At 39.1% G+C, this 27,687-nt stretch overlaps 1 protein-coding gene and 1 long non-coding RNA gene across 3 annotated transcripts in view; one reads left to right on the top strand and one right to left on the bottom strand.

The window, feature by feature from the left end:
• LOC142665768 (uncharacterized) overlaps positions 1 to 27,687 on the top strand; it is a 98,341-nt gene that overhangs the window by 42,115 nt on the left and 28,539 nt on the right. The gene's annotated exons all lie outside the window — the stretch shown is intronic.
• On the bottom strand, positions 610 to 26,552 carry SLA2 (Src like adaptor 2). The gene is made up of 8 exons (XM_075845524.1): positions 26,354 to 26,552; positions 16,711 to 16,831; positions 14,907 to 15,006; positions 13,547 to 13,633; positions 12,690 to 12,793; positions 9,088 to 9,237; positions 4,777 to 4,906; positions 610 to 2,374 (listed from the first exon to the last, which is right to left on the bottom strand). The coding sequence occupies exons 2-8, from the start codon at positions 16,784 to 16,786 to the stop codon at positions 2,224 to 2,226; spliced, it is 798 nt and encodes a 265-aa protein (XP_075701639.1). The 5' UTR covers positions 16,787 to 16,831; positions 26,354 to 26,552; the 3' UTR covers positions 610 to 2,223.

Genomic DNA, 27,687 nt, shown 5'->3' with positions numbered 1-27,687 from the left:
CTTCCGGCACTAGCCAGGATAAAGGAGGGGGGATGCTGAGAGCTCACTAGAGCGAGGGCTTTTTACCCAATTTTGCAGCATAAAGCAATGTGGTTGCTTTACCACATGCAATGCTGCAATTTTGGGAATGGCTCCATCTAGTGACCAGCAATGGGAAATATTATAAATTAGAATCCAATTGAATCCAATTTATAATATTTCCTGACTCGTGAAAAAAAAAAAAAATAATTAGAACAATGTTTAATCACCTATACACTAATTGTTTAACTAAAAAAAAAAAACATGTTTTGCTGGCAACACATTCCCTTTAAGGCCTATGGCCACAAGATGAGAAAAAACAAACAAACTTTCCGGTATACTTCCAAAGGGATTCTTCTTTATTCCAGTGCTGTCACGGCTCTCAATTGGCTGTGGTTGTCACGTGATGTCATTATGTACAGGCGTAAATAGAATGTAACGTGTCATTGTACAGTTGAGATAATGACAAATAGATTCTATTTTATGTTATTGAACGGATATTCTCGTTTGTCCACATGTATTTAAATACTGAAGGGATTGACCCTCTATGCTACGCCTTCTTGCAAACCATTTACAAAACTTAGAGGCATACGTAGCACCTAGCCCCCTAAATACACAGGCAATACTGCAGTGTCTAACAGAGTTCTGTATTAGCAGTCTGGGGTACTATTACTTGGCTGGGCTAGCAATAAAAGGGTTAATCCTTGAGTCTTGATTGGTGGGCTGTTGGGTTGTGTGGCACACCAACTTGTCTTATAGTATGTGTTCCTTGTATTGCCCTGTCACTACGTTTAACCTTCACCACTGCATCAGTTTACACAGAGCCTGTATGGCAGCAGTCGCTACAGCTCTGTACTGTGGAGCCATAAGCACTCCTATTTTAACCGCCACATGTAAAACCCAGTATCAGAGTCCTTGATACAATTAGTAGCTTCTTAAAATGAAGCTCCTTCTTAATTGTTCCGCAATTATATCACACTGCAATTAATATTTAAGCAGCTGTCCAATATATTCTTTAATGTTATCACAGTGGGACTATTAAATACCTAGAAAATTGAGCTAACAGGCAGGGCTCTGCATTAGTGTTCACTGGTCATTGAATCTGCCAGTTTATACATAGTATTATACATAGTTACATAGGTTTAAAAAAGACACAGGTCCATCAAGTTCAACCTCTATCAATTACACGTCATTCATTGCTAGATTAATTATAACCCCCAATGCCATTCGTCAGTAAATCAACATCTAGCCTTTTTTTAAATTCTGACATAGTATCTGCCCTTTCTACCTTTTGGGGATGGGCATTTCATAGTTTACTACTCTAACTGTAAAGAATCCTTTCCTATATTTAGTTCTGAAGCGCCTTTCTTACATTTGTAAAGCTCTTGGAAAGAACAGATTATGTGCTACATCTTTGTATTGACCATGTTAACCAGATCAACTCTAAGGCGTCTTTTTTTTTCCAAGCTAAACAAGCCAAATTTTTTTTGCCTTTCATTGTAAGAGACACCTCCCATCCCATTATAATAATCTAGTCGCTCTCCTTTTCACAATTTGGAGCCCAAAACTGAATTCATTAAGATGTGGCCTTACAAGGGATTTATAGAGGGGTGATATGACAGCTTTTTATCTCTTCTTTTTTTAATTAATTTTTTCTTCTTTTTTTAATATTTTTTTTATACACCCTAAAACCCTATTTGCTTTTGCAGCTGCTGCTTGACATTGAGTACTGCTGCTTAGCTTATTTGTAACCAAAATACCCAGGTCCTTTTGTTCAGTTATCCCCAGTTTTAGAACAAGCGGATTTAAATTCACAAATTGCTACCCTATTTACTATTGTGGTTCATCAAAAATGTTCACGTGTTGAATTCACCAAAGCCTGTCTTGCTTCTGTATTTTCTTGAGTTTGATGTTGGTTGTATATTGGTTTGTCCAAGGCAACAGAGGCCGTTTATTTCATAATGGACAATTCAAAAAGCTGTTAATAGCAAACACAAATTTCTTTACAAACAACAAAGCAGCACAGCTGCAATAAATATAGTAATGTCCTTTGCAGCACCAGTCAGACAGCATTGGCCTGCAACGTCTTGCTGAACAGATACTGATTCACTGTAGTCCATTGGCTCATGAAAATTGTCCATTTCTCAACTGTTACGTGAAATTTCCCAAACAATGAGGTGAGTCGGCAGACCATGAAACCACTGCTCATGACTTCCACAGACGCTCTCTCTCCAGAGCGGTCATTGAGTCCATATCTTCTGTCATATACATGTAAGAACTGACCGCCTCCCTGAGACCCAAGCTGACCGGACAATCTTCTTCATTTAAGTTGGTATTGTCAGTAAATAGGGCAGAGCTAGGGAATAAAATAAAAAGATGGTTAGCAATGGTATGGCGGTCACAGATATGAGCACTGAATTCACATTGGTAGATTACTGCAATGTCCGCATCTTCCAGTCCGTTACTCACAGAGTACAATTTAATAAGATAAAGCTCTAGCCAACGTGGCTTCCACATATTTGCTGCTTTAAACCACATTCATTCTGTCTAATTTGGGACTTTCCTTTTTTTTCTGCAATTTCTTGTCTCATGATATCCTCCTCTTTCGAAACTACCGAAACTTTAGTAAACCTTGAAGGTTCACCTGTTCAAACAAGCTTATAAATTTACCTAGTGTACCTCCACTTGTGATCTCCCGTTCGAACTGACCTCGGCGTGAAGAGACGCTCCTGTACACTGGGCAATACAGTTGCCATGGCAACCTTGCAACGCCTGGAGAGTTGTCCTCTTTGTTAGATTGGGAACCATGAACAATACTTTCTCAGTGTGCAGGAGTATCTCTCCAAACTTCATGTCAGGTCGGATGGAAGATCAGAAATGGTGGTATACTTTAACATCCCCCTTAGGACTCATGCACCGTAAAAATGCGGATAGCAAACTGACCCATTTATTTCTATGGGGCCATGCAATTATAAAACATGTCCTATCCCAGGGTCTGTGAAATTATCGAGATAGCGAGATCACGCTATAAATGACAGCACATCGAGTCCCACACAAACATTACCGAAGTGTCGGGATTGTGAATAGACATCGCATCCTGGCTGGAGGTGATGTCTATTCACTCTCAAGACACTTCAGTAAAGTTAATGTGGGTGTATGTGACTGCACATCATGATCTCGCGAGATCACGCTGTGCTGAGTACAAACGGACATGAATGGAGAGAAGTGTATGACGCTGATAGGTCAGCGTTATACACTTCTCTTTACAACGCACACTTGGTCAAAAGTAAAAAAAACACCCAGTTGGGCATTAAGAAAGTAATTGTCATAAATCTAAAATTGCTCATAACTTGGTGAAAATAGATAATTTTTCAAAATAAAAAACACTGTTGTTATCTACATTACAGCGCCGATCAGATGATGCAGGAGATAGGGCACTTATGTGGTGACAGAGCCTCTTTAAAGAGGACCTTAAGTATTTATCAAATACTTGTATTCCTCATGAAATAACAATTGTTGTACTTTTTTTTTTTTTTAGAACTCTGCCTTTGTGCCACTCCTCTGTTTATCCTGGAAATGTATGACTAAACTGACAACTGGGTGTTACCATTCCATTGGGGCATGTCCCTACACACTCTGCCACTGTCCAATCAAGACTTACAGTTCCCCTTGCCAACAAGGTGCTTTTCTACTCTGTAACATCCAGCTATTAGGCCTCATGCACGCGACCGTGTTCAGTCCATGATATACGGACACGTGTCCCGCACCGAACACAGTTCAGGGAGCTGGGCTCCTAGCATCATAGTTATGTATGACGCTGGGTGTCCCTGCCCCCTCGCGGGAAAACTGTCCCGTACCAAAAAGATGATTACAATACGGGACAGTAGTCCTGCGGGGAGGCAGTGACTCACAGCGTCATACATAACTATGATGCTAGGAGCCCGGCTCCCTGAACTGTGTTCGATCTGGGAAATGCAGCCGACATGGGGTCCGTATATCATGGACCGAACACGGTCGTGTGCATGAGGCTTAAATGTATTCATACATTTCCAGGGGGAACAACATAAAGGGCACACCAGGCAAAATTCTACTAAAGATAATTCAGAATTCCTGTTCCATGGGGAATACAGGTATTTACTAAAACAGACATCTCCGGAAAGGTGACAGGTTCTATTTAACTACGGTTTATATAGTATATCCATTTGCCAAACCAACTTGCTCCCTCACTGCCTGTATTTGCCCCTAATTTTGTATAGATTGTAAGCTCCTGTCTTTCCTAATATATAAAATTACACTATGGTTACATATGTCCTTTTCAGGGCTGTCCCTCTTCATTGACACCACAAGGGTCCCAAAGATCAAGCCCCTTTTTTCTGCTATAATGAACAGCAAATGGGGAGGAGGATAGTGGTTAAGCAAAGGGCCTGCCTGTCAAGAGAAATGAAGGTGGTGCTAAAATAGTGACCCATTATATAATCAACAATATGATATTCAGGGATGTACAGAAATAAGAGGACCCCACAGCAGAATCAAACTTAGATAGCATCACTGAGATGGGCCGCAAGCTTTACTCTGCTGCGGGGCCCCTTTTTTTAAATACGTTTACGAATGTCAGATTGTTTGTGATGGCCCCACGGCCACTAATTTATCACGTAACTTTGACACATTCATAATAATAGAAGAATCCCACAATGTTCTGATGGCGTTGGAAAGGAGGACATGGTTATTTGGGATTTCTTAATATGATCTGTAATTTACCTATCTAGAGCTCTCCAGTTCAGTGTGGGTTTCCTGACAATGATGGGTTCTAATGAAAGAGCAGCAGGAGGGATGAAACCTTGTACAACACAGGGCTCCTTTAAGATGCAGCAAATTCCGTCTGCCATTTCTTAAAAAAAAAAAAGGAAAATTATATGAAGCAAATTAAACACTGATAAATGGAAAAAGGTGCATATGACTAGCATAAATCATCTGATTATTTGCCATGTTTTATATATGTTAATATGTACATTTCAGGACGAACTTATAATTTATAACATATAAAGTACTAAACGTTATTAACCTCTTGGAGAGACAGCCAATTTCAAGGTATTTTTTATAAAAAAATTTTCCTCTCCCCCTTCCAAAAGCCATAACTTTCTTTATTTTTCCATCAATAAAGCCGTATGAGGGCATGTTTTGTGTGTTACAAGTTCTAGTTTTTAATGGCACTATTTAATGTATTATATAATGTACTGGGAAACTGAAAAAACAAAAATCTTTGTGGGGTGAAATGGGGAAAAAAATCGTAGATTCAGCCATTGCTTTGATGGGTTTTCGCTTTTCATTGTAGTTAACCCCTTCCTGCCGCAGCCGTTCCTGCCGAAATTCCAAAAGCCAAAGCTTTTTTATTTTACCGTCAAAATTGACGTGCGAGGGCTTGTTTTCTGCGGGACGAGTTGTAGATTTTCATAGCATAATTTATTGAACCATATAATGTGGTGGGAAAATGGGAAAAAAATATTTGTGGGGTGGAATATGAAAAAAACAGCGATTCCTCAATATTTTGGGGAGTTTTGTTTTTGAGGTAAAATTACATGTTAACTTTTATTCTACGGGTCAATACAATTACAGCTATACCAAATTTATATAGTTTTTTTTATGATTTACTACTTTTACAAGGAAAAAACTGATTGTTGGGGTATGTTCACACGCTAAACAAAAAACTGCTGTAAAATTCTGAGCTGTTTTCAAGGGAAAACAGCCTCTGATTTTCAGAAGTTTTTTAAGCATCAATCTTTTGGAGCTGTTTTTCTATTGAGACAATGAAAAACGGCTCCAAAAACGGCTCAAGAAGTGACATGCACTTTTTTTTACAGGGCCCATTTTTTTTACACACCATTTTTTCAAACTGCCGCGTAAAAAAACGCCCCGTCGGAACGAAACAAAGTTTTTCCCATTGAAATCAATGGGCAGATGTTTGGAGGCGTTCAGCCCCCGTATTTTCAGCCATTTTTCTGTGCATTTATGACCCGAAAAATGCCTGAAAATATGCCGTATGAACATACCCTCAAATATAAAATTTGCGTTTTTTCGCCATATTCTGAGAGCCATAACTTTTTACATTTTCCGTCGATTGAGTGATATGAGGGCTTATTTATTTTTTTTGCAGGGCGAGCTGTAGTTTCTATTGGTAGCATTTTGGGGTATATAAGACTTTATGATAATTTTTATAAAAATTTTTGTTGGAGATGAAGTGGCCAAAAAACAGCGATTCTGGCGGTTTTATTTTTTTTTTTTACGGCGTTCACCATGCGGACTAAATAATGATATATATTGTAATAGTTCAGACTTTTACAGACGCGTCAATACCAGTTATGTTCATTTTTTTTTTTTTACTTTGTGCTTGAGGGAAAATGGTAAAAACTTTATTTTACTGTTTTTTACTTTTTTTTGCTTGTCCCACTAGGGGACTTGAACCAGCGATCATTGGATCAATTGCACAATATACTGCAATACTAATGTATTGCAGTATATCGTGATACTGACTATCTAGTATGAAGCCCTGCCTAAGGCAGGGTTTCATAGGAGTACAAAGATGGCAGACCTGGGGACCCTCTTCAGGCCCCCAGACCAACCAACGGAGCCCCCCGGATGGTGTCGCAGGTGGGGGGGGGGAGGTTGGAACGTTACAGGGGGCCGCTCCCCTGTTTCTAGTAATTTCAATGCCACGGTCGCTATTGGCCACGGCATTTAACGGGTTAAACTGGCGGGATCGCACTCGAGCGGGTCCCACTCGATAACCTGAAGTGTCGGCTGTAACACACAACCGACACACTCGCTCATAGTCAACCACCCGACGTGCACTGTATATATATAGTGGATGTCGGGAAGGGATTAAACGGCCGGGCTTCCTTGTAGTTAAACGGCCAGGATCTGAGTTATCTAAGATCCTGGCCATTGTAATGAGGTGTCGGCTGTATGTTACAGCTGACACCCACTAATTATAGAGCAGGCCCAGCCTGTGAGCCCACCCCATACTTCCCTTAAAGGGTGGGAACGCACGCAACGTATTCAGTGCGGATACACTGTGTTAGGCTGTGCAGCGTATCCGCCCTGAACACTGCAGGGAATGCCGTCCGGAAAATAGCACCACATTGTGATGCGTTTTTCCAGCGGAATTTCCTCTTCGAAGCGGCGCCGGAAAAAAAAAACAAAACCCGTTCATGCTTACCCCCCTCTAATCGGAACGGATTTTCCGCAATGAATCCGTTGTGGAATATCCGCAGTGTTTACGTTGTGTGTGTTCCTACCCAAAGAGATTGAGAATTAAAAACTATTTTTTTTTTCCATTAACCGGCTCGCTCTGGTCCATAGGCTGTATCTGCTTTTACAGCTGAGCTCCTTTCAAGTGCATGAGGCTGAGTTGCATATACAGTACAAAGCCAATACACAAGAGTTTCTGAGGAAAAAAGTAGAGCCTTTTCCTATTTTTAAGCAACCCCTTAAAAAAACAGATGAAAATTAGAGCAAAGAAAAAGTAATGGTGTCCATTAGGGCAACGTAAGGTCACATTTTCTAGTCTACAGTAACCTACAACATTATGGCTATAATCTGATTGGTTGCCAAGCTAATTAACACCAACTTTTCCTTATACTCCTTCACAAGCACAGCAAAATTTTCAAACCAAATGTCCGGCTTCCAATGGAAGAAAAGAGGGGAAAATAACAGGCACTGAAACTTACTATCATGGAATGGGGGGGAATTGTGGCAATTTAAGAGAGGAGGACCTATAATTTAGAGAAGGTCCCATTTCAAGTTGGTCTATATTGCTATCCCCTCATCTCTTTGTAAACTTATGGTTTTATTCTTAAGGAAGCACTCCCACAAAAATATTTATTCTCTGGCCCGTTAGAGGTACATTATGTAAATTGTGGTGAAGGGAATCTTCTTACCGGTGGCTGGATTTGTGTTATCCGCTCCCTTCTGGTCCTCAGCTGTGTCATGTGACCAGTAATAGGACTCTCCAACTGACACAGCGTCTCATGTGTGGACAGGAAGTCAGTTTCTCCATTTATTACTATCACAGCCGCAATGTGAGTCTTATAGGAATGAATGGAGAAACTGACTTCTTGTCCACACATGAGAAGCTGTGGCAGTTGGAGAGTTCTATTACTGGTCATAACACAGCTAAGGACCAGAAGGGAGTGGATAACACAAATACAGCCAGCAACGATGCAGGGTAGGTTCCAGCGCAACAAATTTTTCGTAGAAAGTGATCATTTAAAATTGAAAAAATTCCAGTTTTATTTGAACAATGGTAAAACAGGGAGACAATATCCCACGAAGAAAGGTGGATGAAAAATAAACCACGCTGCCAACGCGTTTCAGACGGCTTCCGCGTCCTTTATCATGGCTTCAGCGTGGTTTATTTTTCATCCACCTTTCTTCGTGGGATATTGTCTCCCTGTTTTACCATTGTTCAAATAAAACTGGAATTTTTTCCATTTTAAATGATCACTTTCTACGAAAATTTTGTTGCGCTGGAACCTACCCTGCATCGTTGCCTGCTATTCACACCGTGTGCCGACACGAGGATCCGAGCGCAGCTGGCAGTGGGATTCTGCCCAAGGTGAGCTGGAGGTCTTTTCTCACATATATTTCCTACAAATACAGCCACCGCTAAGAAAATGACCTTCACCACAATTTACATAATGTGCCTTTCCAACGGGCCAGAGAATAAAAACATTTGTCGTAATGCTCCTTTAAATTTTCATGACATGTTAGAAACTTAATAGTTGGAACACTCTACTGATTTTCTGTGCTATGTTAAATGGCTAACCTAAAACCTTATATTTAAAATGGCTGTATGAGATTTGAAAATGAATCTGTACTTCTTCCAGAAAATGCTCCGCTCTTTTCCTAGTGTCACGTCACGTACTGCATCTTAGCTGAGCTGCAATACCAAACATGGCCAATGGATAAGAGTGGTGCTGTTTCCTGAAGAAAATTAACATGTTTTTCTACTCTCATACAACCCTTTTAAACACCTTGTGTAAACAAAATCCTTACAGTTTTATATGGTCTTACCAGAGTAGTAGTTCACCATATCCTGGAGAGTTGAAAAGGTCAGACGAGGAGAAATATAAAACCAGCCATTTCCTAACTGATTAATACGATAATGCTTGATAGAGTCCGGGGTAGCTTGCGTTGATTTCCGTACTGATAAACTGTAACACCCTATAATGAAGTTATATCTTATATAAATAGGAGTTCTATAGATCTGAGCTACATCTTCATGGTTAGATGTAAGAACAAAAGTCTTTACCTAGTTTGTACCTTTCAGTTTTCAGACTGGTTCACTTTTTTTTTTTTTTTTAAACCTTCATTTTTATTTGCATTTTTCCAATTTTACATAATAACAATTCAATACAACATTAAACATTGAAGAACAAATTAACATTTGCCAAAATGTATCGACATCAATTATCCTACACAAAATAATGCCCATTAGAACGTCCATACAAGTAAGATGTTACAATTATTTCCGACACGGCCCACCCTCCGTCCCACCCGTAAGCACCTATGCAAGTAGTCTAACTATACCTGGTATGGTCCCAATATCGTTCTCCCTAATACATCTAGGGAATTTCCAATGCTCCCAAAGAGCCGCTAAGGTGTTCTCTTGCGTACCACGCTGTGTGTCTAAATGAGGACATCAATTCTCTGATCTCCTGATCTGACAGGTTCACTTTCATTTATTACAAGAGTCTGAGTTTAAAGCACAACATTTATATATCACTCCCATCCAAAAAGGTCTTTGACAATATATTCAGAGCATAAAACTCTGCCAATAAATATTTCCATACCAAATTTTTAATATATAATGTATATATCAAAACACCCCCAAACTATACCCTCAAGCCACAAAATTATAGCTTACCCCTACACCTCCTCAATTTATACTCCATCAAAACCATATCACTTCACTACATCATACCCCCAATTAAACTATATAGACTACTACACTATACCACCGCATAACTTTACTACACCATACACCATACCACCATATTACTACATCATACCACCATATTACTACATCATACCACCATATTACTACACCATACCACTATATCACACTACTTGAGTTATGCTTGCTGCTGTTTTATGGTATCCAGCAAATCACATGGGAGGACTGACTGAACAAATAGTGCATGGCACCTGCGTATAAACACCAGGCTATATGGTTTCCTGTTACTAATGTCTTCAATGCATCATTTCCACAGCTAACACCACATATTGTTTGACAGGTGTGAGGACTTCCTGAGGGCAGACAACCGTGCTCTCTGAGAAGTACGACCCTATCAGACTTATGGTGGATATTTCAAGTTTATAGAGGATTGATATTGTTTATAGCAGGAATTTTGTTTTAGAGTTCAGAGGTAACCGAATAATGTACATTACAATCCAATAGGTGTGCTACATCCCCATAAATATTTGTTGTTTTGTTAGGGTTTAGACTAAAGATAAAGGGCAGCAGTTTTATTTAAAGGGCCAAGTTATTAAATTTAACTGCCATGGAAACAAAAGTCAAAATCACTCAAAATCTGAAAATACAGTAGCAATTGTAGTTCTCCCCAATGTCCCTTTCTCCCCTTGTTAGGACTTATTCACAACCATTCCATTGGCAATCTATGTAAATGAGGAATTTTATGCCCCATTCACATGCTCTGGAAAAAAAATCAGTACAGAATAATGAAAGCGCTGCAGTTTTTAATTTCTGAAGCATACCCATTATTGACGTGGATTCCGCTATGAATTTCAATGACACTAACCTGCTTGCATATCCACATGCCAATCCGTGACAGAAATACAAGTTTCAGTTGCAGATTTATGGCACAAATTATCTTTAAAAGCCACAGTGGATTCGCCTACTGGAAATCCTGACCGTGTGAACATAACCTTAGTGTGACATGGGGAGGAATGGGGGAGTCGATCACTGGGGTTAACTGCAGTTACATCTGTATTTCCAGGTTAAGATGGAGTTATCCATTAGGGAACAATCTCCCTCAATGTGTAACTTCTTTCTTTTATAGGTATATACATCTAAAGAAATTCATACATTTGGTGGGTTAGCAAGAGCAGTGGACAGATAGAAAGGACTAAATAGTGGACCGAGCAAAGGGACATGGAACCCCTTGCAAGACGAGGGGGTCTGTGGTGACCGCCACGCAAAAGGAATAGTGCGGTAACAACTTACATAATGGTCTTTACAAAACACAACCGTTTACTTCTGGAGGCGAATAACACATTATATATAATCTATCTATCATCTATCTATCTATCTATCTATCTATCTATCTATCTATCTATCTATCTATCTATCTATCTATCGAAATAGAAATATATCTTGAAATCTCTATCTATCTTGCCAGTTGTCACACACTGGTACAATGCTCAGTTTCAGGATTGTCTCAGCCTAGCGGTTGGGATTATGTTTCCGCAGGCTAGTTTTGCCACTCTGTCTCATTATCTCTGCTCCTGTTGTCAGGGGTAATCTCACTCTGAGCACTGCCTTCTTGCAGTCTCAGCCCCTCCCTTTAGTCCCTCTGCCTTGGAAACATGTGGCACTCTTCTTACGGTCATGGCCCAGCTCGAGTCCCATGCAGTGCAACTTTTCACCCCCACCTCTGACAGCAGCTTCTGCAAAACTAAAGATCAACAAGCATAGGCAGGAAACCCACCCATTTTTTTTTTTATTGCTAGCTCCACCCACTCACAAGATGGCTAAACCAATCACCGCATGTCTAAACTACAGGGTTTCCTGTTACAGCACCCTCTTCTGTCAGGATAACATGGCGCCCAAGGGTGGTATTTTCCCCACCATTATGTTCCAAACCACCTGACTCTGACAACAACACAAAAAAAAACCAGTATAATAATACACAACACCTTCACAACGCCCATCAGGTCTCCTCTTCTCTCCTGAAAGAAAATGGCTTATACATCCATAACACAACATGTTAACTGCCAAATAACATGGCAGCTGTTCTTGTCAGTCTCTTTCCGGGCAAATCTTACAAGACTACACTTGTTTTGTTTATTTATAGTCTGTAACCATGGAGACACATTGTTTGCATAGGCGCTGTGTACACACTAAGGTAGGATATTTTTAATCTAGAATCCTTGTAAAGTTGGCCATAGTGGATTTTGGTTGATAGAAACAGCATCTGATATTAAAATACACAATGTTAAAGGCTATATATAAATCCAATTTTATATATATATATATATATATATATATATATATATATATTCTTTGATATTGTGTATGTTAACATCAGGTACTGTTTCTATCAACCAAAATCCACTATGGCCAACTTTACAAAGATTCTAGATTAAAAAGTGTATAGCATATACAGCTTATGTGCAAATGTATGTGTTTCCATGTTTACAGACTATAAATAAACCCTGTGTGGCCTGATCCTACAGTCATGTGTCTACTCCTTCCTATCTGACCACTACTACTCGCTTACCCACCGAATGTATGAATTTCCTTAGATGCTGAAATATTCAGCTAAAGATATATTTATCACTTTGCATTTAATTGTTACTTCTATTTTTTATATGTGGTGGATGAATTGTACTTTTTCGTAGAGGAAGTAGCACTTGGCTATCGTGTACTGTACCTCTTCTGGTTTCACTGTCTCGGATCAAGAAGGAGCCACTTTGGTTACAGCTCACAAGAAGCAACTCTTCTGCTTTCTCCCGATTGATGCCTTTATATAACCACCTGTAAAATAATCAGGAACTTGAGGTTAGGCACTGCCTGATTCCTTATGCGTCATGTTGTGGAAAATATTTTTGTGATAAATCTGTATAGAGGAAGTAAACATGGGGGGGGGGGGAATTTTAGAACGGCTGTACACCTGTATCATGGCGATAAAAAGTAGAACATTTGCGCAATAATTTGTAACTCTTTGCTGTTTTTCTAGTGGAAGGGGGCAGGCCAACAGCGGCCTTGCAGATTCACTATAATTTACACCAGAAACTGGCATAAATTATAGCAGGAATACACGCCAGCTCGCAGCAACAAGTTATTAATAAATGTAAAAAAAATGGCCGCATTTTACTCTACCGGCCTTCAGTAATCCAACATCAGACTTAATAAATCTGCCCCACAATGTGTTCGTTCCCAGACGATTCGGATAATTATAGCAATATGCACAGGAGAGGTCACAATACAATTAATTGGGTTCTTTTAGGCAGCTATAGCAAAGTTGAGTTTGTATGGTGCAACTCCTTATATTGCCATGTGTTTTTCATAGGACACCTAAAAGCCAGTAGCCTCTAATAGTGTTGAATGATCATAGTAATATTCCACTTATATTCAACCTAGTTATATGTAGAAATCCCTCACAAACACGGGAGCATTACACATTGTTCGATTTGAACCCATGGCCGCCATGTTCCAAGATAGCAATTCTATTAACCAGCAGCCTTATGTGCAATTGTATATGCACGATGTCCGCATAGTAACATTTACCTGTTGTACACTTTGGCAACATAATTTCTCGGCATGTAGCATTCTTGTCCAGTAGGAACTGACTTTACTTTCCACCAGTCACCGTCCCTGGAAAATATTAACCAGCATCAGTCACAGATATTTTTGTCAGTATTCACTTATAATATGTTGATACCATCACCTACATATAGCTGTTTAGCATGTCGACGAATGTTCAATGTCTCTCTCAAGAGACGCATCCCAGAAATATTCTGTCACTCCCAGAATCCATTCATTCATTGCTAGACAGACTAAAATCTATTGACCTTTTAGTCTTCGTATGTGCTCCTGGTTATGCAGTTGCAGAGAGCTCTATAGGGATAGCATCCTTGCATTTACAAGTGCGCCTAATTCCTGCTGAGTAATCTCTTACTTAGGAAAGGTCCAATTGTCTTGCTCAGAAGTTTAATTTATTATGATTACCACCAATACCTGGTAACTCCATTGGTGTAAAAATTAACACTTTCATATATATTTAGGACAAGCAATGAAGACATTGTTGTGATATCTAAAACACTATTGCAGAAGGGATATTGGTGTCTTCCTAAACCAGAGGGCCACTTCACTTCTAACCTGGGAATATTTCAACTCACAATACACATGCACACATCACAGCTTCTGCAAGAAGCTCATAATACAGGCTGCTGTAAATGGAACCTGTATAAAACTGAAGGTATCTATATTCCTCCAATGGTGCTGGTGAGGTTGTAGAACAGAGCGTGATTTTGCCACAACCCTGCACATCTTTTATCAGAATCCCTTCCTAATATGATTAAGTTGTTTTAACTTTAATTGTAGGATGAATAAATGGAATTCAAATGAAGGGCTCATGTACACTAGCGTTTTACGGGTCCGTACAACTCTGAGGTTGTATCTGTCATAGGGCACCTATAGCAGTCTATGGGGCACCAGTGTACCTTTTTAGTATCCCTCCCATTTCTTATGGCATGCTCCATTGGATGCCATGTTACAGAATGATTCTTCCCTAGAAATAATGCAAGAATATCCCTGTAATACAGAGCCGTATTGAGGTACCATGAAGTGCCTACAGATGTGTATTACAGATGGACTCTGCCTCCGTGCCACCTCTGTGCACATGACCCTGCTGTTGGTATGAGGCCTAAAATAACGTTTGAATTAAGGGTTCGGTTGAAGTGTATCCTCCCTACAGTTCTTAGACCCAGCAGACTCTATATATAATTTTATTTGGACAAAGTTGTTGTTTTTTTAGGATCATGTACATTGCCCAGGGTGAGTATCTCAAACTATGGTAACCTAAATACATATTTATTTGCATCATGTTTAGCTTGCAGGAAAAACACTGCATTATGAGGTCACTTACTCAGAAAGGATGTTTAGCTGCTCGCCGATTCGAATGCTTAAATCACCTCGACCACCAGCTGGAAAATTGTACAAAGCCACAAACACGCACTTGTCCACTACTGAAAAACAGAAAGCCATGTTATACAACACTATAGAAAATGTCACACGCTGTGCCTGAGCATGTAGCTTAGTAAGTAGAGCTGCATATAAATGATGAGGATGTTGAGAGTGAGAGTGGAAAAACACGATTTACAGTTCCTTACTTGAAATGGTAGACAATTCAATTCTGTAAATGTAGTGTAAATTTAGATGATTTCTGGAACCAGCTATACAAGAACACGATATTAATATCTGCTTGGAACCAAGAAAGTCAGAAATTCCCTAATATATCTAATGAAGATGGTTGAATCCCTTTTGGTGTTTTGCACTCACTGGAATGAATTGATCCAGAGATCTTCTAAGAGCTCCTGATCGTCCCGTAGACCCCTATCATCAGCAGTTATTTCTATCTGTGTACTCCTGTGGTCCCCTGGAGCTGAGAACTGTAAGGATTGTAGTGGTCTACTTTAAGGCTCATTCACATGGCCATATAACAGCTCCATGTATGAACTGTATATTTAGAGCTAAGGATGGGATCTAATCCTGTCCTATATGATTGGGAAAGCCTTTTCCGATCGAACAAGATGAGATCTGGTCTTTATATTGGCACGAAATATACAGCTCGCCATATATGCACATAGCTGTAATACAACCAATTGCATGATCCCTTAGCCAACAGGTAAGGGTAGTGCCCGGGAGACCCACCTATATTAACTTAATCACAATTTTTTGTCTAGTTGAGACCACCCCTAGGCTAAGTCCACCTTCATCTAACTTTTTTCCTCTAGCACCTATACGTCTAAAATAAAAGATGAAGCAAATTTGCTAATAGTCAAAGTTACGATCATTTTGTGTCTACAGCTCCTATGCAGATCTATGCGTTTCCAGGGTAACAGACTACAACAAACACTTTGATATGCTATATACTAGGATTGGCAATTATTAATAACAGTTTAGATGGGCACATGCAGGTCATTGAAGTGGAAGGGTTAAACTTATAAAATATTATAGGCTGACAATTAATTAAAAGCGTCACTGGGTTCAGATAACAGGAGATTCAAATAATTTGCATGTCGTTGTGTTGTCTTTCATTATGAGCAATGGAAAAAGTGAATACTGCAGCTTAGCACAGTGGAGGCAGGCTCCTGGCACAGCACACAGAAGTAGGGCACTTAGCAGTGGGCACATTCAACAATGGTTTACACTCCAGCACAATTTTGAAGCAAATTATAACAATTAATTTATTTACTTTGCACATAAAATAATTTTACACTTTGCAACTGGAACTGTCAGACAAGATACAGAACAATTTCCTATTTGCTGCAGTAGTACTAATGGTGCTGTGCATGCCATACTGAGGGTCCTGTGGATTATAGGGGTCCCCCGGGACTACATCACTGCAGATCAATTAACAGAGCACGAGACATGCTCTAATTTCCTAATATCCCTTATGTTGCAATTTTAGTCCCTTTAGGACTGTGACTGCTGGGAAGGTATTGATTATTTCCACGGATGAGGGATATTTACATATCATGCATCCTAGTTATATAGAATAGCATATGTAAACTGCCCCTACAGTAGGGACCCCCAAAATTAAAGCTCAGGATCTTCTGCTAGACTTGTGCTCTGTTTTTTGAGATCTATAGATATATAGTATTGGAGAACCGAACCCCTCGAAGATTATTGTCACTAGAAATGTAAAGTAAAAAGAGTCCAATTCTTACCAACAGGGTTTATCTCCACGCTGGACATGCCGGCCTCTATAGCTGAATATCCCCTTTTGCTGGGCAAGCTCCCCATTCCTCAGGTTATTTTCAGTAGTGAAGTTCCTTCAGTAGTAAAAATCTGGCGGAAATAAGAGGCAGGTTTTTATACAAACAGCCTGTTTATAATTATTTGTTAATGGGATTATGTGTTATACACCTGGATACACAAGTACAATAGTAATCATGGATTATAATAGTTACTTTGAATCGCCACCAATGACAACAGATATAGCAGAGTTCATTCAGTAATTTGACCTTTAGGTCATCTCATAAAGTAAAGGGGTATTTACACTATCGACAATTGTGACCTATCCACCGGATAAGTGATAATTGTCTGATCGCTGTGGCCCCCTCCAGTTGCGAGAATAGGGTCTCTAACCCCCTGTTCCTCCTCACTGCTCAACCGCAGTTCGGAGGACATTGAATGGAGCGGAGGTATTCAGTGCGGGGGTTCAGTGAGGAGGAATGGGGGGTTTGGGGCCCACGCTTTTGCGATCGGTGGGGGTCCCACCCAATTGCGACCAGGCAACTGTCACCTATCCTGTGTATAGGTGATAATTGTCGATTCTAGGACAACCCCTTTAAAATTATGCAATAGGTTAATATTACCCTATCCTAAATCTAAGGACATGTAAGCCAGTTTACCTTTTTACACTGTCGTTTTTAAGTCCAACAATCTGTGCTGATTTAAATTTCTCAATATGGTTTATATTGAGGTCAGTGCTTCGCATTTGTGATACAGGGATCCAAATCCCATGCATAGACAATTAAATGATAAAAATCGACTTCTTAGGAGCTTACTGCATAATGTGGTATTATTGAGTTCAATGTATAAATAGTATGCAATAAGCTCCTAAACTCCCTCTAGTGGTGACTACAGGCAACAAGAAGTCAATTATTTTTTCTTGTCTATTAATGGCCTATCCTTCAATATCAAATTGGTGAGTGTCCGACTCCTGGCACTTCCACCGTTCAGCTGTCAGAAGGGGCCGCAGCGAAGAACGGCATTCACTTGAATGGGACCGGAATTGCAATCCCTGGCACAGCCTCTACGGAAGTGTACAGTGCTGTGCCTGGTAAACTATGAAGAGGCCATGGCGACAAACTCTGTGGCCCCTTCAGTCCGCTGGTCAGTGGGGGTGCCGGGAGTCTGACCCCTACGAATCTGACATTGATGACCTAGCCTAAGGATTGGCCATCAATATAAAGTCCCTTTTAAAGAGATTTACAGCTCTATATATCAGAAAAACCGAGCTCAGACCGATATAAAGATATATTAATGAATGCGCACAGAATGTAGGGCTTAGAGAGAGTAAAACAAACCATGATGTTTAAGACTGGACATTTATTTTAAGGTAATATAGAAGGATTACCTGCAGTCCTATAGAAAACTACAATAGAACATGTGACAAATTCAGCTCTAATGTATCTGCGGGTTTAAAAACTCAATACCAAAATAAAAAAATGCAATTATTTGTATATACTGCTGACACACTTTATAACAATGTATAGAGAACATTCTCACATCTATTATGAGTAACCTTTTCCATATACTGATGTAGCAGATCTGAATTTGTAATTTCTTTTGTCCATCATCATAACCGGTTACTGCAGTCCTATGCAAAACCACTAACAAGACCTTGTAATATCACAGCTATATATACAATAGATAGATATACACTGAAGTTTATGCACCTGACTTCCAACGAAAGCGTTCACAAGATTTCTGTTACCCATGAAAGACCAAGAATGGTTTGGAAACCACTGTAAAGATTACAAACCTGATAACTTATTTTTTTTTTAAAGTAGAAGTGAAACATGAACCTATTCATCACATATACATTGTTAATACATGAATGTCTATCTCTCCTGTACGGTGGAAAATCATACATGCTGTGTTCCAGGTGTATGATGTGCGGATTCCACATTACCAATAATACACTAAAAAAAACACTCATTTCATGTGGGTGATGGGAGAACTGCCGGGTGATAAGACGGTACGTGGAAAAGTTACAGCCAACATAGGGTCATAAAAATGCAAAAAGTATAAAAGGGAATATTTTAAAGTGCACCTATCATGAGTCCTACAAGAGTACCTACAGATTCAACATAAGGGATTAACCCATAAAGATCAACTTTCTGTTTGGGTTCCCTGTAGTGGCACACTACTATGTTGGTAGGGATGGGCACCAGAGTACTCCAATTATTCTTTTTCAAATAGACAGCCTTTTTTTATTAGCTTTTACCATGTGTATGTGTGTAAATTTATATGTACAGAATTTTTATGTATTATTATAAAAAATTCACAGCAATTGCCCAATGATGGCGCAATATAACTTACAAAATAATTCCAAAATCAAATCACAGAGAATGGTGTCACTAATTAGTAAAATAAACTTTTTAAATCACATGCTTGTAAAAAATATACAAAAACCACATAGCACCCTGGGACAGTATTATAAATATTCTGCAGATATTTTTTATACATCCAATTATTCCCAGCAATGAGGTCCAAAAAAGTAGTACTGTCTTTCCTTGTCTGTCGTATTGTTCTGTAATTGGCATCTGCAGAGTAAAAGTTCTAGACATTGTGAGTACGGTAGAGGTCACTATGCCTAGGTTCCCTAAAAATTGCATAAACCCTAAGGACAGGGCTACACCTAGACTTTTTGTAGTGCTACTGATTGACTTGAACTCTTAAATAACAGCTGCAGTCCACAAGATCACATGCAACTCTATGTATTTACTTGGACTGCAGCTATAGCTCAATAGTTAAAATCAATCAGTAGCTCTACAAAAAGTCTAGTTGTAGCCTGGGTCTAATGGGAGAAGGAAAAACAGGGCTAACTTTTAGGACAACCCCCTGTCCGGTGGCTAGCCCTGATAAAAGACCTATTGGCGCCATATAGTGTCTTCCCTACTGCTGGGGACAATTGGACTGTGTGCTGTCGAATATTTAGAATGTGATGGACACAAGAGGATTACTAGTGTGGATAAGCTTTCCTTCTGCTCCCATTTAGGTCCCGTTCACACGAGTAGTGAATAACGTCCGTATGCTGTGCGTTGAAACGGGGCCGTTCACATATGCGTGATTTTTCACGAAGCGAGAATCCGTTGCGTGAAACTCAATGCATGTACCATATTGGTGCGTTATCACGCACCTACGCGCCCATTGAAGTCAATGGGTGCGTGAAAACCATGCACCGCACACGCATGCCCATCCGTGTTTGTTGTGCGTGATTTGCCCATCAATTCAGTTGAAAATTATATATTTTTTAAAAAGTGCTTTGCGAGTGCGTGAATAACGCATGACCCTCGCAAAGCACACTGATGCATACGCAACACACACGGACCCGATTCCCACGCGTTTTTCACTTGCGTGAATCAGATACGCTCGTGTGGATGAAGCCTTATTCGTAAAATAATAACATAATTTAACGTGTTCTTAGAACCTAGTTATATATAGATGTTGCCTCCCACCTGTGGTTGAGGTTTAAAACCATAGGAAAAATAACATAGTGGCTGTATTGAGGGTGCAGACTGCTAAGCTTTAGTATATGTAGATATTATGTCATTATATATTATTTTCTATTCTTTTGGGGGGAGCGGGGTAGATTAATACAAGAAATCAAAACCGTAAACAGCGTTTGACATGGGATTCTTGGGCCCACCAGAGGAAATGATTCTGAAGGTCTTCTCCATCTATACAGAACAAGTGCACATCCACTTTTAATAGTATTGTACACTTTGGAGGGAATTTATCAAGACTGGCATTTCATACATCAGTCTTAATCTGAAACATGCTGGAGTAAGATGTGCACGTCTCCTAATAAATTCGGCACATCTCTGGCTGCCCGTGCGCCAGAAAGTCAAATTTACACCAGCTATTCTGGCATAAATGATAATACATTTGTTAGACCATAGGTGGACACGCCCCTCCTGCTAAACCCTGCCCACTTATTTTTCAAATGGGGTGTTGGCGGCGTAAAAATAAAATTGCGACTTTCCTACAAGTTCAGTGTTTAATAAATCCCCCCCTTTGTTATCATCATTACACATGTAGGACAGATCATCAATAAGGTCGAACAGGTTATTTGTGAATCACCCCATAAGAAATAGACCCTAGTAGCAAGTGAGTGGTTCCAAAGTCACCTCCAAATGAGGTTGTGTTCTACTCATCTGGGGCACTCTGATGTATCCGGGGGGCACATTATTGTGTCAGAACCTGGGCCCACCAGAGGAGTCTCTGGTACTCAAGTAAGAAAAGCCACAATTCACATTTTATTTTTTACTTTGTAATAATGCTTTTTTTAATGTAACAACTGTTTTGCAAGACTTTGTAGAAATCAGCAGGAGATGTATACGGGGGCTTTTATAACTACATTTACAATGCATAGATCATCTGTAGGCTGAAAAGTTGTAGAAATGCTTCTCACAGCAGTTTTTCTACAGGTTTAAAGCATGTTGGGGGTTGTAGCTAAAAAATTGTTAATTAAAAACCAAAAACATTGAAAACTGTGTGTGGGGGAGAGATACATACACTTATCTGTGGATACTTTTATTAAATGGATTGTCTGGGACGTGGACATTTAAAAAAAAATAAAATGGTGAGCTTTAAAAACTAGAAGAAAAAAATACAACATACTCCAAACCCTTCCTCTGGGCTCAAATGCCAGTGTTTTATTGTTTTGGTCCTGTGTGAGTAGGTCGCAGTGACGTTGCATCTATAGTGACGTAACATCACATGAACATGTTATTTTATGGCTGTATGCCGCATTAACGGTTAATTTTCTTGTGCTGTAACTTATTACGCCAATATGGACCACCCATACGTAGGGGATGGCTGTTTCTGTAACTGCACATCAGGGACCTCTGCTCTCCTAATATTCCATATATTACTCATTTAATACACTTGTAGCTGGTAGCTACATCTGGTGTCAGTATTTTGGCAATAGAATGGTGAAATTCACTGATAAATATGGGACCTAATTCAAGTGCCCATTTTTCTGTTGCAGGCAGTTCGATACATGAGCCCCATTGAGTTTTCTGCCAAAATGCACCACGATTGCTGCTATTATTACTCTAGAAAGTCAATGCGTTTCCTAGTAGACAATTACAGTAGATCATTTAGCGACTGATGCTGACTAAGAAGGGTTTCATGGTGAGCTGTCAGGGAAGACAAGCTGCAAGGAGAAGTAATATTAATACTGAAATCACTCACCGAGCTCTAATTCTCAATGCATGGCTAACAAATATATCAACATGTTGCTCATAGGTGGCGCCTTCCTTATATTATCAGACCCATAGACCGTGAAGCTGTGGTTGGCTTTTATGTTACACAGATAATGAGTTTCCTTATTTGACAAGGGTTTACTACTAACACCATAAAATGTGAGCTCTGAAGGTGACAAAGTGACACTAAATGGCTTTGATTTGCAGAGGCTGACATTTGCCCATCTGGTCTACATTGGCTTGGAAACATCTAGTGCTGGCTCTTCCATACCTTAACATGTTATATAGCAGTGACAGAACCTCTACAGTCCGCACTACTTTATTCCCATGTGTAGGCATAGGCATACATAGGAGAATCCAAAGGGCACTTGGTGGTTTACTTTGGCTATGAGACCAGTAATCGTATTGAAGACTAAAGTAGCAAATGTCCCCCCCCCCCCCCGTTGATGTTCTTATTATCTAAACAACCGAAATCCGTTATCTTAATGTTAACATTGTGCACATTTTAAAGTGGATCCTGTTGGACAGTTTCCCGGTAACAGCGGAAAACTGCTGGTATCTAGATATCATTAATAAACATTGACACCAGTGACGCTGAGAAGATAATGATTGGCAGATCGCTGCCCATTTCTTTCCCTGTACATGTCCAGGAAGCTGAGCAGACCTGTGGTTTCAATCCATCAGCAATAAATAATAGATTTTAATGGAAAATTTTTGGTACCAAGTGGTTGGGCTAGTAAACCTTTGCACAGAAGCTCTGTGATGGAGCTCCATGCAGCCACTTTTAACCTTCTGTGTTAACTAGTACTGGGAGCTACTTACAAAATGATTCTGTGAGGTTTCACAAAAGCGAAAATTCATTTTAGAAAGTTAAGAAATGAAAATTGAATGCTATCGTTGTAGTAAGTACAGCTCGGCCTCCAGGATCCGCAGCTTCTCCTGCACATTGTAAGCTTACACTGCCACCATTATCAAAAAACCACAAGCCAAGTGCAGTTTATGTTCTCTACACCTGCATTACAAGGAACTATTCTTCAAACCTATCTGCTTCTAGTTACATTGCAATATGGAAAATCGTGATAATCATCCTATCTTTTTGTAATATAAAGCTCACAGGCTCTGATAATATAGTGCGGTGTATAGTGGAGAGAATAAGATTCACATAATAAATGGATATGAGATAGATCATAAGATAAATAGATAGTGGATAAATTGATGAACAGATCAGTCAGGTAAGTAGATAAATACATTATCACATAGATGGGTAATAAATAATGAGATGATCAGGTAGGTTTATAAATTGATATTACATGAATAGATAATTAGATGAAGAGATGTGTCGGTAAGTAGATAAAGTAAAATGACATAGATAATGACATATATTTGGGTAGAAAGAGAAATTGATATGAGAAGAGACGTAGCGGAGCTGGATTTTCATTGAATCTTTTGAGCCACCATCGGAATATTTCCGTATTTAAGATAATGATGACGGTTTACCTCCGCGTGATTTCAGAATGAATTATGCCACATTACAAACTTTCCATTTTAAAAACCTGATCAGTAATAAGTTTGATTTCTTTTATAAATTTTTCCATTCAGGAAAACATCTAATGCCACAAAATAAAACTCTGCGTCTACGATGTAAGTCTGGTCTGAATTGGTGTAGTCTGTCTGGCAATTTTTAGATGTAGAAATATGGCAAATACTTAATACATTTTACCATACAGTATATTGGTAACCTAGAGGACCACATATCCATTTATTTAAAAATATGGGATTCATGTGAAAGCTAGGTAGTGCTATGGAGTTCATATAGGCAAGTACATGGTCTTTGTACTTCCTTTTTTTTTCTATTATTTTATATTTATCAATATGTCGTTACATAATCAAAGACTATCTATCTCACCAAAGCTTTTTTTCATGCCCAAGACCGTGGTGTCAGGATTTGCCCCTTGTAAACAGGGCAGCAAACACCCTGGGGAAATCTGTTATGCAGCCCATCTCGCCATGTAAACAGGGGATGTGCTGCCGATAAAATGGAAATGTATGGGAACCAGCGATCGCAGCAATGATCATTCGCCCACATACATTCCGATCATTGCTCCGTTTAAATAGAGTAAATGAGCGTCGATCGGCACATGTTTACCGGGTATAAAATCTTCCCGTCTAAAAGGGTCTTTAGGTCCCCGCCTGCCCATCTTTCTAATCTCCATTTCACTGTAATCCCCAAAAGGAAGAAAAAAACTAATAGCTGCAGGTTGTAAAATGTGCCTCCCCCACACTCTGGTTAATTCACAACTACTTATCTTATTATTTCTTATCCATTATATATATTTAGAGCCAACAAATTATGTTGCGCTGTGCACATTGTATCTACCTACATCTGTCACTGTCTGTAGATCCAAGTATACTTTCATAGTAATGTCTTTTTCAGACTAACTGAGAAACGCTTCTAGTTTTCAAATTCCAGAGACATTATTACCACTTACATGAAGTGACAAATTGAGTAGAATATTTGTTCTGTATGCTTTATACGGTAGTACACAAATATGCTATAACCATGGTGCGCCATACTTCTAGGACCCTAAAAGACACCTCATATCCAAGACAATCAAATGAACCACCAAATATAATCCTGAAGTCCTCTTTGGTTCCAAATCCAAGTTTACTTTCCAGTTTTCTTAAGAACAACTTGTGACCAGCTAAGATTTAATAACTAGAGACCTTGGCAAATGGTAACTATAGAATTGCTATTTATGCCATACACAGAACCAGCACATTATTGCCTGTGGATTACAATGCCTACTAATATTATAATGGAGCAATATACATACAATGAATCTGACCCCAGTGTCCACATATTACATACAGATATCTTATCAATACACATGATCAAACTCTGACAGCTGTAGTTTATTAGAAAGACACACTTTTTAGGCATTTGTACACTCGCTGCCTGGCAGATGTTGGTGCACACAGAACCTGAAACAGCAGCAAAAAGCAACAAAACAGAATACAACACTCCTCTAGACAAGGACATAGAAACATGAAACTAAAGTGTATTCCCAAAAGGTGCATTTGAAGGGGAAACATTTGCCAGATTATACAGGTAAAGGGACTAGTTACATGTAATGGATAGGAATAATTATAGGTATACAGGAAGAAAAACTGAATAAACACAAATGTTTAATAACAAATGATCAAATGGAATGATTTCCAGAGATGAGCAGAACTTCTAGGCAACTGGTATTAAAAACCTCTAGTTTACATATTGTGAGATTCCTTCTATCCAGCATTTCAGACCACAGTAATATGGGCCCGTATTATGCCTGCTAATCCCGGCCCGGCTGTGGGTCTGACCACCAGACCTAATTCTGGTAATCCGCCACTTGTTTCCTGCGCAGAATTGCAATACAATGTGGAATTTCAAAAGATCAGAAGTAGAAGATAAACCGGAGATAGCAAATTAGAAACTTCCCTTAACAGACAATCTGCTTCTATAACCATTCTTTTTATTTAACATTTTGTTTTTATTTTGATCATAAAGAATCCCAACTGTTACTAGTGAGGTTCATATACTTTTCTACGGCTGTTTGATAGTTTAGAATATTTGACTTCAATGCTACATTAAAGGAACTTTACTGTATAATGTTATCCGAGTCACTCTTTTAGTTGGAGCAGTGATCTCACCGTAGATATCAGAGAACAGGCCAAAATAAACAGCACCTATAGTCTCCTATGTATGGAGTATGTGCAATGACCTGAGCTGTTTGTGGTATTATGTAACAAGTTGTATTTATGGCCCATTGTACACGCACCATTTTTCCTAATTTTACCCCGTGTGGGCCAATATTTGTACATGTGCCCCACTGTGTTACTATAGAGGTAATTCTACATTTTGCTCCACAAGTATAATAAACACTGGTAACAGAGCCTATAGGTTGTAGCTCAATTTCAAATTAATATTAAGATTGATAAACAAACACGATATAGAGATAGATAGATATGAGATAGATAGATAGATAGATATTAGATAGATAGATATTAGATAGATAGATGTAGCCATCTTTATCTTGACTTTTAACACACTAAATAAACAGTGGGAAGATCCTTTACTTTTTCAATGGCTTTTGTTGTGTGATATCACGCTGCAGCAAGTTATCAGTCAAGATAAAGATGGCTACATCCATATATTTATTACAGATATAGAAGAGCTGAATTGTTTATGCATTGTGGTAAGATAATTCAGTATACTTGCCTTTAGTCCTGTTTAAAACATCTCAATTACAAATTTGGCTCTACTACTTCTGACAAACTCCGCTCTGCTAAATGATACATACAGTTGATGGTAGTACATAGTAAAGCTTACTTTATTCGCATGTTTTCATCAGCTGAGCATGGTCTGGGTTCACGCACTGAGAGTTAATGAGGGAGGAGGTTTCCAGTTTGACTGCAAGGTTCTTAATGAACAGCAAATAGTGTCACCAGCATCTCATGTGGGACGTCTCTTCTAGTGACATTACAAGCGACGTGCCCACAGGTTTGTCACTGACATCACTCCCAGAACTCTTAAGGGAGACCTGAGTGTATAAATTGTAGGAGTGTCTGAAACTACATCACTAGCCGGCTTATTTGTGTCATGGATTGTGTGCTGCAATATCACTAGACACATAGGTCATGGAAAGTACAAATTGTTTTTATGCCTCTTTAATAAAAAGAACAAATTGAAAAGACATTCAATTCTCAAATGTCAGTGATCCCCAGACCACAAGTGCATATTCCATTTCATTTAAATTCTTGTGATATACTCTGGTGGACCAGTGCAAACATATGAGTTTAGTTTTTGTCGACAATTTTTTGAAAATGGCAGCAATACTGCGATAAGACAAGACATCATTTATTAAAAAATAGGAAAAAAAAGAAGCATTTTTGCATTCGTTTTTAAGCCATTCTCCAATCTTTCACCAATTTATCAATGTAAAATATAAATCTTAACACTTGCGTTTCCCGTAAAAAGTAACTCTTATTGCAGGAGCATTAAAACGTATTCATCTGTAAATCGCTTATGCGTTTCAGACCGTATTGTCAGGTCCGTATTTCAGGGTATCTTCCTTTCCCCTGTTATTTCACACCGAATAACCACCTCTGTAAATTGAAAGCTGAAGGCATGCCTGGAAAGAAGTACACCACACAGACAAATGTTGGTAGACATCTTTCCCTCAGTCCAGCAGGAAGCGAACTGACTTTATTCAGAACAAAGAAACACAGGAAAAGACACATGCCTCCTTCCTAGGGATGTGGGAGTGCCCAAGCCCCCAACGGCTTCTCAGCTGCAAGTTCTCAGACTCACTCTTCTTGCATTCCAGGGGGCGGTGTCTTCCATAGGTGTGTCCGACATGAACAAAGAACTTATTATATATCAGTATATTACACAAAGAACTGAAATGTATATACATATGTGTGAGGATAATATTTTTGCAAACAATATACATGGTAATGATCCCTGACTATCTCCTTTAGATCATGGTTCTTAGTCATAATATAAAACCACACACGTATTTAAATACATCACGTCAGAAAAAATTCAATCATATTATTTAGTTCAACATATCATAGCATGTCAGATGATCTCACATCATATAGATTAAACCTAAAGCATTTACAATCTTGTGTAAGGAAGTATGCAAAAGCCTAAAAGAAGGA

Source organism: Rhinoderma darwinii, chromosome 13 (assembly GCF_050947455.1).
Source record: "Rhinoderma darwinii isolate aRhiDar2 chromosome 13, aRhiDar2.hap1, whole genome shotgun sequence".
Taxonomy (NCBI): domain Eukaryota; kingdom Metazoa; phylum Chordata; class Amphibia; order Anura; family Rhinodermatidae; genus Rhinoderma; species Rhinoderma darwinii.
Note: the sequence above shows the minus strand (reverse complement) of the source record. Positions and strands in the feature narration are given on the sequence as shown.

Bases quoted from the DNA above. Each gene is read 5' to 3' on its own strand.
- SLA2 (XM_075845524.1), bottom strand. From the start codon at position 16,786: ATGGGGAGCTTGCCCAGCAAAAGGGGATATTCAGCTATAGAGGCCGGC. The intron at 13,634-14,906 runs GTAAGTGACCTC...AATATTTTCCAG, and splicing joins CAGCTAAACATCCTTTCTGA to GGACGGTGACTGGTGGAAAG. The intron at 12,794-13,546 runs GTAAATGTTACT...ATTATTTTACAG, and splicing joins GTTGCCAAAGTGTACAACAG to GTGGTTATATAAAGGCATCA.